The 12,645-nt window shown below is 40.0% G+C and overlaps 1 protein-coding gene across 1 annotated transcript; it reads right to left on the bottom strand.

The window, feature by feature from the left end:
- Window positions 1–5,363: 5,363 nt before the first annotated feature.
- On the bottom strand, window positions 5,364–12,645 carry gata1b (GATA binding protein 1b). Its single transcript, XM_077223138.1, has 6 exons — window positions 12,452–12,645; window positions 11,620–11,853; window positions 9,604–10,062; window positions 8,023–8,168; window positions 7,491–7,616; window positions 5,364–6,539 (listed from the first exon to the last, which is right to left on the bottom strand). The coding sequence occupies exons 1-6, from the start codon at window positions 12,549–12,551 to the stop codon at window positions 6,246–6,248; spliced, it is 1,359 nt and encodes a 452-aa protein (XP_077079253.1). The 5' UTR covers window positions 12,552–12,645; the 3' UTR covers window positions 5,364–6,245.

The raw sequence follows: 12,645 nt of genomic DNA, 5'->3' as shown, positions 1-12,645 counted from the left end.
TTAATGTTTCTTTTTATTCATTTGTTTATTTATTAGTTTTTTTCTGATTCAATTTATGTAAGGGGTCAGGGGCCAGACTGCACAATAAGGCAATATTCAAAGCATCCCATATGCATATGGGCTAAAGCAGGAGTTTACAAACTGAGGTCCTCAAAGGAGTTCTAGTAGGACAGTAAAAGGGAAAAAATGTGAATTTTCTTTTGTATTGAAAAAATAAATAAGGGTGAATTCAGGTGGATTGGGACACTTTTTTGGGAAAATCTTTGATTTTCCACTTTAGACATTCTACTGACTATAAGCAACTATGCAGCTACATTTCACCTAACTCTCATTAGAGTATTAGTAGACTGATAGGTTAGGGTTAGTAGAATAAGTTGACTTGTAGTTGCAAAGTTACTTATAGTCAGTAGAATTTCTGTTGAGGGAACATCAAAATAAAGTGTCGTCAGATATTAAGCAGACAGTCTACTAATATTCTAATGACTGCTAGTTGACATGTAGTTGCAAAGTTACTTAATGTCAAAAGTGGACCATCGTGTCCAACATTTTCTTTTCATCAACATCAACTTTTCCATAAAGAACTCCAAAAATGCTCTTTTCAAAATGTTTATTTCATGCCAAACAAAATTAGCGTCCAATCGGAACATTTATAATGTGATCAACAGTTTGCACACAGGCAGTTTAGTCAGGCTCTTCTAGAGGAGGGCTCTGACCTTGTGACCTGTGCAGATCAGATGTAAAGATGTGGTTGTGTGATGAAAAATCTTCACGTCTTTGCTAGTCTGTTAAAATGAATGGAAAAGAGTTTGCCAGCCCGAGTACGGCGGAGCTGGTGAGCGCTAACGTACAGGCCTGTACATGTTGGTTGGACCTGTCCTGTGGTTGCTAATCTCTCCAAGTCACTCAGTACCATTTCCCCCTCACTATGGTGCCGACTCCACCAGATAACACGGCTTCACCCTGAATGGAGGAAGCCGATGACAGAAAAAAGCGAACGATGTGCCTCATGTACCAGGCTTGAAAAGCTTGCAGCCTTCTTCTGTGCATCTCCTTTTCCCTTCTGCACTTTTTTTTATAGAGTCCGGAAAACCAGAAGCCGCCTGCGTTGCACAATGAGGCTCCACTAGAAGCCAAGGGAGCAGAGCTATGTGGTCAACCGTGAGAGATGGAAACAGATGGAGGAGAGGGAGGGGCGCTATCAGAGATATCATCACCAACCAGAGTAAAACTGAGGCACAAATCCATATTTCACACCGCTGAGCCGTTTTTCCATACCGGCATGGAAGAATTCACTCAGCGATGCCAATTTTTTTTAACTCAAAGAGGCTGGGAATATATTGTGCATGTGTTTGGGTGAATATCGTGGGCCCTTCTTGACACTCAATCTGATGACAGGTTGGTCAGCGTTATGATTTTTGACTGGAAAGCAACCACATAGCAACATCTTAATAACGCTCAGAACACATTAGCAACTGCATAGCAACACCCTGGCAACCCCACACAATATCCAATCATTGTGCAGTGAGTTTTGCACGGGCAATCCTCACAAAAAATACAAAGATCTGTCATGAAACTCTAGCCTGCGCAGGCTGATAGGTCCTTAATTCAATATGCTTGCAATCACATCATTCTCTATAGGGCACAGCTGATTGGTTCCCACTGTATCAGTAGCCAATGAGCCTCTACCCAACCTTCAAATACTTGGGCAGCATTTGTTGTAGCAGTGCAGTGTTGTTTCAGAAACCCTCCACCTTCCCCAGCTCCACCTTTATAGATCAGCTAGGGGTAATTCATGTATCCTATATTGTACATACAGCAGCATGTCTTGCACACAGTTAGGATGTCAAGTGTGTATTGGCTATAGTAAGTTCTGTACTTTCTCAGCCGCCGCAGCAGCGTAGCAGATCTATTCCACTAAGACCAAACATATTAACATCGTCATAGCCATTACCATGCCAGACACTCCGAGAGTTGACATGGCAGATATGTAGTTTTAATGAATATCAAGAACGATACTGTACTGTTTAGGAAGCGACATGATTAGTTATTTACTTTTGTTATGCACAAGGTGGAAATTTGTATTTGGCTTCACCATACATATATATGTATATATATATATATATATATATATATATATATATATATATATATATATATATAGAGGGAGAGAGAGAGAGAGAGAGAGAGAGAGAGAGAGAGAGAGAGAGAGAGAGAGAGAGAGAGAGAGAGAGAGAGAGAGAGAGAGAGACCCATCAACATGGACAAGTCCAAAATCATGATCTTTCAGAAAAAACCTCGCCTTACTGACAAAAAATACAAATTTACACTTGGGGGAACAATTCTTAATCATGTCACCTGTTATAATTATTTGGGTCTGACAATCTCAGCTTCTGGAAAATTTGACACAGAAATAAAAGATCTGACTGATAAAGCACGTAGGGCTTATTACAGTATAAGAAAACCCCTGTTCAAATTTAACCCACCCATTAAACTGTGGCTGAAAATCTTTGACAGCATCATCAAACCCATCCTTCTTTACGGCTGTGAAATCTGGGGCCTCAAATTTAAATTAAATTATGAATCCTGGGACAAAACCCCCGCTGAAATTTACCACCTTGAGTTCTGCAAGAACATCCTGGGAACTAACAGAAATGCTCCAAGTCTGGGTTGCCGGGCAAAATTAGGCAGATTCCCTCTCCTGTCTGAAATCCAGAAGAGAGCCGTAAAGTTCTGGTTCCATCTATCAGACGCGCCGACAGAGAGTTACCATCACTGCGCTCTCAGATACAGGGCAGGACACAGAGAGTGACCCCATGATACATTTAGTGGAAAAACACCAACTCAATTCATCAATTCAATTTAGACACTCAAAAGTAAAAGAAATAGGGAAAATAACCAAAGAAGAATACATACACCATTGGCAGATAAAGGTCACACAATTAAATAAATTAAAATATTTCCACAAAATAAAGTCTGATTATAAATTGGCACCATACCTGACTGATATCAGTAACTATGGTCAGCGAAAGCTCCTGACAAAGTATCGCATTAGTGACCACAGTCTGTGTGTGGAGACGGGCCGACACAAGCAGAGCTGGAGAGAGAGAGAGCTCAGACTGTGTTCACACTGCACTGATGGAGAGAGAGAGAGAGAGAGAGAGAGAGAGAGAGAGAGAGAGAGATAGAGAGAGAGAGAGAGAGAGAGAGAGAGAGAGAGAGAGAGCTCAGACTGTGTTCACACTGCACTGATGGAGAGAGAGAGAGAGAGAGATAGAGAGAGAGCTCAGACTGTGTTCACACTGCACTGATGGAGAGAGAGAGAGAGAGAGATAGAGAGAGAGCTCAGACTGTGTTCACACTGCACTGATGGAGAGAGAGAGAGAGAGAGAGAGAGAGAGCTCAGACTGTGTTCACACTGCACTGATGGAGAGAGAGAGAGAGAGAGAGCTCAGACTGTGTTCACACTGCACTGATGGAGAGAGAGAGAGAGAGAGAGAGAGAGAGAGAGAGAGAGAGAGAGAGAGAGAGAGAGAGAGCTCAGACTGTGTTCACACTGCACTGAGAGAGAGAGAGAGAGAGAGAGATCAGACTGTTCACACTGCACTGATGGAGAGAGAGAGAGAGAGAGAGAGAGAGAGATAGAGAGAGAGCTCAGACTGTTCACACTGCACTGATGGAGAGAGAGAGAGAGAGAGAGAGATAGAGAGAGAGCTCAGACTGTGTTCACACTGCACTGATGGAGAGAGAGAGAGAGAGAGAGAGAGAGAGATAGAGAGAGAGCTCAGACTGTGTTCACACTGCACTGATGGAGAGAGAGAGAGAGAGAGAGAGAGAGCTCAGACTGTGTTCACACTGCACTGATGGAGAGAGAGAGAGAGAGAGAGAGAGAGAGAGAGAGAGAGAGAGAGAGCTCAGACTGTGTTCACACTGCACTGATGGAGAGAGAGAGAGAGAGAGAGAGAGAGAGAGAGAGAGAGCTCAGACTGTGTTCACACTGCACTGATGGAGAGAGAGAGAGAGAGCTCAGACTGTGTTCACACTGCACTGATGGAGAGAGAGAGAGAGAGAGAGAGAGAGAGAGAGAGAGAGAGAGAGAGAGAGAGAGAGCTCAGACTGTGTTCACACTGCACTGATGGAGAGAGAGAGAGAGAGCTCAGACTGTGTTCACACTGCACTGATGGAGAGAGAGAGAGAGAGAGAGAGAGAGAGAGAGAGAGAGAGAGAGAGAGAGAGAGAGAGAGAGAGAGAGCTCAGACTGTGTTCACACTGCACTGATGGAGAGAGAGAGAGAGAGAGAGAGAGAGAGAGAGAGAGAGAGAGAGAGAGAGAGAGAGAGAGAGAGAGAGCTCAGACTGTGTTCACACTGCACTGATGGAGATGTAGAGGACGAGCTGCACTTCCTCACCGAGTGCAGCAACTATAAAAACATCAGAGATGCTTATTTTACACAAATAGCACAGATTATACCTCAATTCCAACAAGCGAGCCTCATAAACAATCTGTCTTATATTTTGGGAGAGAAAGAAGAGTGTATTCAGTTGGCAGTCCAGTATGTGTCTTCCTGCCATCATATGAAGGAGAAGGGCTGAACCCTCTTACCCATTAAACTGCTCTCTGTACTTATTTTTGTTATTGTTATTTTATTTAATGTGATATATGTATGCATAATATGGAAAAAAAAATTTAAATTTTTTTTATTGTTCACTTTTATTTATCTACATGTTTATATATTACTATTGCTTTGGCAATATTGTGCTATTTTACACAGTCATGCCAATAAAGCTCAATTGAATTGAATGGAATTGAATTGAATTGAATTGAGAGAGAGAGAGAGACATTTTATCAATCACACACACAAATATTTCTACAGAGAGAAATAAGAAAGTTGAACATCTATCAATTTGACTTTGACTTGCAAAACTAAGTTATGACTAGCTATGATTAAGCTAAATTAAAGATGACATGTTTCACATGATAAGCAAATACTGTTGAAGTAATGTTTTCCAACACTGAACAGCTCTTATGATTAGTGGAGTGTGACATCACTGAACTCTGTATGATTTTAGAGCTGCACGCTGTACTATGGAAAGTGCTGGATTTGCATGTGCTGTCATTGCACATTGTAACTGTCTAACTCCCACTACGAGCTAATTCATACAAGCAAGCAGCAGAGCACACAATGGTGCCATAGAAAAACAGCAACATCAGATTCAAACGTCTGTTGAGATGCAGTGATGTTAAGGAGCCTCGCCGTGTCGATACGGAGACTCTGTTTTGAATGAAAATAAGCGAGTCTCTAGGCTTCTCAATTGAGTTCGGCTGTCTGATGTCAATTACAGCAAATGCAAAAAGAAAAGCTCATATGATCACATAAAACGTTTATTTTATGTAAAACACTTTAAAAACATTCAACAGTTACAAATGTTACAAACCAGTTACAAATGCTAAAAAAAAGAAAGTTGTTAAAGAAAAGTGGTTACAAACACTGAAAAAAATAAATGTAGCCTATATATAACCTACTGTACAAATGTTTGGGGCGAGTACGATTATTAGTTGTATTAGAAAGTAGTCTCTTATGCTCACCAAGGCTGCATATATTTGATCAAAAATATTATTACAGATTAAAATAACTCATTTATTTATTTGAATATATTGTAAAATGTAATTTATTCCTGTGATGCAAAGCTGAATTTTCAGCATCATTACCCCAGTTTTCAGAGTCACATGATCCTTCAGAAATCATTCTAATATGAAGATTTGCTGCTCGAGAAACATTTCCGATTATTATCAATGTTGAAAACAGTTGTGCTGCTTCATGTTCGTAGAAACCATGATATATTTTTCAGGATTCTTTGATATATAGAAAGTTCAAAAGAACAGCATTTATTTGAAATAGAAATCTTTTGTAACATTATAAATGTCTTTACTGTCACTTTTGATAAATTTAATAATCCACTAATTATTCACAAACACAAAGTGTCATGATGCTTTTCTAACTTGATAAGTGTGTCTTTATTTAAAATAAATGCCACCTGGTTTGATATTTTGCCTATAATGCAATGACATTTTTAAATATTCAATTTGTGACTTTAATGTCCAAATATTTTTAGGGCAACTGTACATTCCCCTCATGCAATTTCATGCATCCACATCTGTAAAGTTTTCAAGTATGTTTATGATGAGCATCTGAACAGATGGCTGGGCAGTTGTGAGTGTTTTGTACATAGTCTTTTGTCCAGTTCCTCTTACACCATGCTGGGTAGAATGGCAGCCGACGGGTGGTATGGGTAAGGCAGGGGGCCATGGCTGTGGAAGGCAGCTGTGGGCGGCAGTGAATGGGAAGAATGACTATAGACCCCCAGAGCTCCTGGACTCTGAGGATACATGTCGAAATACTGATCAGAGGCAGGATTCTTGGAAAAATCCCAATAGAGATTCTCCTCTGCAGTGCTAAACTTCTTTCCTTTTCTGCTCTTGCTGGACACTTTACGGTTGCGTGTCTGAATGCCTTCCTTCTTCATAGTCAGCGGTCTGTTCACCTGATGAGTATGATTGAAAATATTTAGCACAAAATTGCAGTTAAAGGTGCGGTATGTAATATTGACAGTTAGTGGTTGAAATAGGTACTGCAGTCCAAATTCAAAATATTGGAGAGAGTTGTTTCCCCCGTCCTCCTCATACTCGACGCGGGTTTCCAATTTGAGGACACGCAACAGGAGCGAGCGCAACTGACAATGGAAGGTGAAGAGACTTACACACTGTAAGCTGATGAGTGGATTTATCCGCATTTTAGTTTACTCCCGTTAATAAAGATTTTCAGATGGATGCCGAGGCTTTTTTAGGTCAGGTAGAATCTGCAGTATCTGACAGTTTGTTTGCTCGCTTCAATGGCTGCAATATGTTGTGTTTTCCTCCAACTGGAAACCCGAAGAGTTCAAATACTATTGGGTAATTTGGCAGTGTGCGGATTCACACGGATCAAAACAAAAACAGACTTTGACACGGAACGCATATTTCAAAGTAAAATAACTGGCTGTAGCATGTTTAGCATGTTTTCTAAATGTCTTCAAACATATGGTATTTCTATGCTTTAGTACAGTCACAAAATTACACACAGCACCTTTAGAGCTGCTATGTGTGATTCCTGTGCCATTAGCTGTACCAATTGGAATTGCAAAAATAATGACAAATGGGTTGAAATTGGTGGAAAAAGGTTAGTTGAAATGTTGATACATGGTATTTTGAAAGTGCCACAGAATTCCAGGAAGTAATTCCAATTATTTTGGACTGTTTTAGCACTGGATCCACAAAAATAAGTTATGCAAATCAGGTAACAGCACAAATGCTGCCAAAAATGTACTGCTAGGTTTTGAGTGACAACACAAATTCGTCCACTAAAATTATACAAATCAGCTTTCACTAAATTAACCGAATAAGATTTTGGCATTTTAATACAAAAACAGTCAAGTAAAATGAGTGAGATTGCTCACATTGTGAAGCTTGAAATAGAGTCCGCAAGCGTTACACACGGGCTCTCCGCTGGCGTTGCGTCTCCACAGTGTGGTGGTGCTGGTCTGGCAGTTCACACATTGAGTTCCTATTCGCTTACTGATGACCTACAGAAAGAGAGAAGAAGGCCAGGTCACTCTACGTCTTATAAACAGTGACAGAAAAGTGAAAGTAATATCACAAAAAGATTTCTGTTTTAAATAAACACTGTTCTTTTTAACTTTCTATTCATCAAAGATTCCTGCAAAACAAATGAATCACCGTTTCCACAAAAATATTAAGCAGCACAACTGTTTTCAACATTGATCATATTGAGAGCAAATCAGCACATTAGAATCATTTCTGAAGGATCATGTAACACTGAAGAGTGGAATAATGATTTTGAAAATTCACATTTGCATAACTGGAATAAATTACATTTTAAAATAGATTACTGTATTTATGATCAAATAAAAGTAGCCTTCTTTGTAACTTCTTTTGATTATTAGTAAACTGAGTATCGGTGAGGTGTACCATTCTCTTTTTGGGTCGGATGAGAGGCCTGTTCTGTCTGTTCATCTTTTGGTACAGTCCGCAGGCATTGCAGAGGTAGTGGCCCGTTCCATCACGCCGCCACAGAGGGGTGGCAGTGGCCCCACAGTTCACACACTCACGCGTATCTATCACCACAAAAGATTGGAGACGATGTTTAATTTGCAAATTTAACAAAAATACACAATGAAACTTACGCTCTAAAGGTTCCAGCTAGAATGTTAACAGACTAATGTCATTCAAGAACCTGTTTTTTCAGTTCCCTTGGCCTTTGGAATTAAAATATCACACATCATCACATTCCCTTCACCATAACTAGAGATTGGCATGGGGTACTTTCCATAAGATCATCTCTCAATGCAAATCAAACCAGCTATTAGCCCAACTGAAATAAAACCATGCCAATCTCTTGGTATGGTGAAGGGTGTGTGATGATGTGGGGATATTTTAATTCCAAAGGCCAAGGAAACTTTATCAGGATGCATATTATCCCGGATCCATGAAACAACTGGCCTTTAAAAATAAAAATCTGCCTGACTCTATGGGAATTTAACATAGGGGTGTGCTGACTTATGCAACCTGTATTTTAAGGAAGAACATTTATTTATTTACGATACATTATTCATACACAAAGAATATGGGTGTCATTAAAGGTTGGATTTTTCCTCATTTTTTTAATTAAGGCATTAAGATCAATTTCCAAAAGATGATTGTTTATTCCTCTTTTTAGTCAACTTTATCATGGGTGTGTTCACTTATGCTATGCACTGTATTATATTTGTTGGGATGGGAAAGTTCTAATTGTTCTGCATTTTGTGTTGTTCGTTTGGATGCTATTTTAGAGGTTCCCAATTTTGTTTTGTAAGTTTCCTACAATAAGTTTACATTAATTCAAAGTAAAAAAAAAACAATAATTTTCTCATAATATACGTTGCAGCATCACTTTTCTCAAAGTGTCTAAAAACCGGTTTGATCAAGGATTCAGTCTTTCTAAACACCTACTCCGCTCTGATTGGTCAAATGGCCCAGTCTGTTGTGATTGGTCGACAGCTTACAGCACGTGCCTCAAATTATACGCTCATTATCATATTTTTATTTCAGCTCTGGAGGATTCCTCAGCACTAGTTACAGTGATACGAACAGCAACGATGCCGTCGGTTTTACCGTATCAAATCGAGCCGGAGTGCTCAATCATTGGAAGTGCAGAAAACTGCGTGTTCTCGACATGTCAAAAACACAAACCAAACAATTCCAGGCTTCAGCTACAACTACAGAGTATGAGGGTCAAAATAGACGTCGTTCATGGGCAGCCAAAGAAGACCATTGACATTATGCAAATTTGTAACAAACCTATATGTACTTGTTTCAAACCTACTTGTTTCAGGCAGCTCAGAATCGATTCTTTCTTTTGGGAGACAATAACTCAATGTATCCTGAACTTTGATCTTTAAAACTTTGCAGACCATTTACATTCAGCTATATTACACACAATCACATCATGAAAGGTTTGACTCTAGGACAACGCCAGCGCCACCCCACATTACTGTTATGATGCTTCCTCACCTAAAGGGGAGAATCTCATCTTGCTGCATAATTTCGGTGAGAAGGACGTGGGAGCGTAGAGAGCTGAACAGTTGTAATCTTGTGTGAAGCTCCCGTAGGGACTGATGTGGGCCAGTGACTGCGAGTGTGCTTTTGAGGAGTGTGTGTGAGCATACACACCGCTCACTGAAGGGTTTAAAGGGAACATCCCGCCAAATGCCTCGTCTCCGCCAGGAGGACTCAATCTCTCTCCTTTCACACTCTCCTTCTGGTCCAGGATAGGGGAGGGAAGGGCAGAAAGAGGCGGCCTGGCAGAGGTGAGGGACGTGGAGACATGGAAGGACGGGGAGGACGTCTTGGAAAATGCACTGCCATGCCAGGACGATGGGGATGATGGGAAGAGGTTGGTTAGAGAGGATCCGTTTGAACCTTCAAGCCAGGACAGGTTGCCGAGGAATGGAGAGGAGTAAACAGGATATACTGAGGAAGAGAGGGAGGGATTGTATAACATATTTGGACATCAACTGTATCACATTTCAAAAGTAACAGTTTAATGCAGATGCCAACTCTTTCCGAGTCAACTAGAAAATTGCATTTTTTGTAAATTAAAAAAATAAAAATTGTTTACTGAACCTTTACTTAAACCAGCCAATGACATTTATTTTAGTGTACCTGGTTAAAGCTAGGGTCATTTGTCCTTCTGAAAAGACAATGCATTTGAAATATAACCAGTGCTGAAGTTTTTATGAAATCAGTTTTAAAATATTAGCTTGGGTTTAACATCTGGATGTTATGGCCAGCAGCCATATCACCCTCTAGCCCAAGACTGGTTGCCCACTGAAGCTAAGCAGGATTGAGCCTGGACAGTACCTGGAATGGGAGACTCCTGAGAAAACGAGGTTGCTGCTGGAAGAGTTGTTAGTGAGGCCAGTAGGGGGCGCTCACCCTGTGCTCTGTGTGGGTCCTAACGCCCCAATAGAGTGATGGGGACACTACACTGTCAACGAGCACCGTCCTTCAGATGAGACGTACAACCGAGGTCCTGACTCTCTGTGGTCATTAAAAATCCCATGGCACTTCTCGTAAAGAGTAGGGGTGTAACCCCGGTGTCCTGGCCACATTCCCTGGCCTCCTAATACTCCCCATCCATTGAAGTGGCTCTATCACTCTCTCTCCTCTCCACCTGTAGCTGGTGTGTGTGTGAGAGCGCACTGGTGCCGTTGTACTGTGGCTGCTGCACACTGGTGGTGGTTGAGGAGAGATCCCGACATGATTGTAAAGCGCTTTGGGTGTACAGTAGTACATATGAAAGTGCTATATAAATGCGTCATTCATTCGTTCATTCATCTGGTGCATCAAAGTTACAAAAGCACAATTAAATCAGAAATTGTTTTAGTTTCACTCACTTAATGGCTAGATAATTTGACTTACTGACACAGTCCCATACTTTCACATTTAATTTCTCTGTACTAGAGGGTCCTTTTTATATTATCTATAAGCTTTTGGTTCTTTAAGTTATCATGTAAATATCATGGTATATATAAATATGGTAACATTTCAGTGCTACAGTATACACTACTGTTCCAAAGTTTTGGGTCAGTAAGCTTTTTTTTTTAAAGAAATTAATACTTTTATTAAGCAAGAATTCGTTAAATTTATCAAAAGGGACAGTAAAGACATTTATAATGTTACAAAAGTTACAAAATAAATGCGCTTCTTTTGCACTTTCTATCCATCAAAAAATATTGAAAACAAATGCATCACTGTTTCCACAAAAATATTAAGTAGAACAACATTTTCAACATTGATAATAAGAAACTTTTCTTGTGCAGCAAATCAGCATGTTAGAATGATTTCTGAAGGATCATGTGACTTAAGACTAGAGTAATGATGATGAAAATTCAGGATTAAAATAAATTTGATAATATATTCAAACAGAAAACAGTAGGTAGTGTACTGTATATCAAAGTACCATGTGAATCTATACCTGTATGATACTACCACAATACTTTTTTGATGGTGCGCTGGGTCACTGACCTGTGCTGTGTTGAAAAGCTCCAGATGGGCGGCCATGGATGGGGCCGGTGAACACAGAGGGCAAGCCGCTCTGATCCGCATCAGTGCAGGGGAACATCGAGCCCTCCTCAGTGTGGACCAGATAGCTGGAGTCAGGTGGGTAAGTGGGCATTACCTCTGATGCCAACATGGAGGATGATACCCAGCGAGTCTGCTCAACGGAGCTCTCCATGTCTATCAGCAACTCCTTTTGTACTGCATCAAAACGAGATGATTAATTATGGAAAATGAATGAACATGGACAATCTTGTGTATATAATAATGATATTTTCAATATATTTATATATTTTTATTTTTTAATTTGTATGTTAAAGTGTGGTGCAATGCAGGAAATCATCCAAATTATGCCTTAATTGTGCCAATAAGAACAAGACGACATTTTAATAGCATTATGTGTATTATTTAATAATTGCAATAGAATATCATCAGTTTCAAGACAATATAAACAATACATTTGAATACATTTAAGAAATACATTCTGAATGTGTTTGGGAATCAAACTGCAATCACAATAACATTTATTCTATGCACACAAGAACATATTTAAATATTTAAGCCAGATTCTCACAAAATCCAAAGCAAACAACCCCTTCTACAGTATCTTTAATAAATAAGTGATACTGGTTGGAAGTGCACAGCACAAAACTCAACAGCAAAGTCAGTCACAACTTTCCATTTAACAGAAAATGCGTTTAGAATCAAATTATTTTAAAAACAAGATAAGCATTACTTGCATTGTTTGATTTGCTAATCTGGCTGTAGATATGGTAATGTAGATCATAATAAGGCATACCTGAGCTTATCTGTTCAGACTGCAGAACAGGTGTCTGTGATGAAGGTGAGCACTGCTGATGGTCAGAACTTAATGTGAGAAGATTTCTGAGCTCTGGCATTGTGGGTGATTGAGGTTACACATGTGAATACAGTGGGTGGAGCCAAAGACAGGTCCACATCAGCAAATGTGGTGCCTCATAAGTGCAAATGCAC

This window comes from Siphateles boraxobius, unplaced genomic scaffold, assembly GCF_051911475.1.
Source record: "Siphateles boraxobius isolate OS27281-9 unplaced genomic scaffold, OSU_SipBor_1 9, whole genome shotgun sequence".
Lineage (NCBI taxonomy): Eukaryota > Metazoa > Chordata > Actinopteri > Cypriniformes > Leuciscidae > Siphateles > Siphateles boraxobius.
This window is presented reverse-complemented; position numbering and strand designations above follow the sequence as displayed.

Coding starts and splice junctions, on each gene's coding strand:
- gata1b (XM_077223138.1), bottom strand. CDS start 12,551: ATGCCAGAGCTCAGAAATCTTCTCACATTAAGTTCTGACCATCAGCAG. Junction 10,063..11,619: donor AGCTTTTCAACACAGCACAG/GTCAGTGACCCA, acceptor TCTCTTCCTCAG/TATATCCTGTTTACTCCTCT. Junction 8,169..9,603: donor GATGAGATTCTCCCCTTTAG/GTGAGGAAGCAT, acceptor TTGTGGTGATAG/ATACGCGTGAGTGTGTGAAC.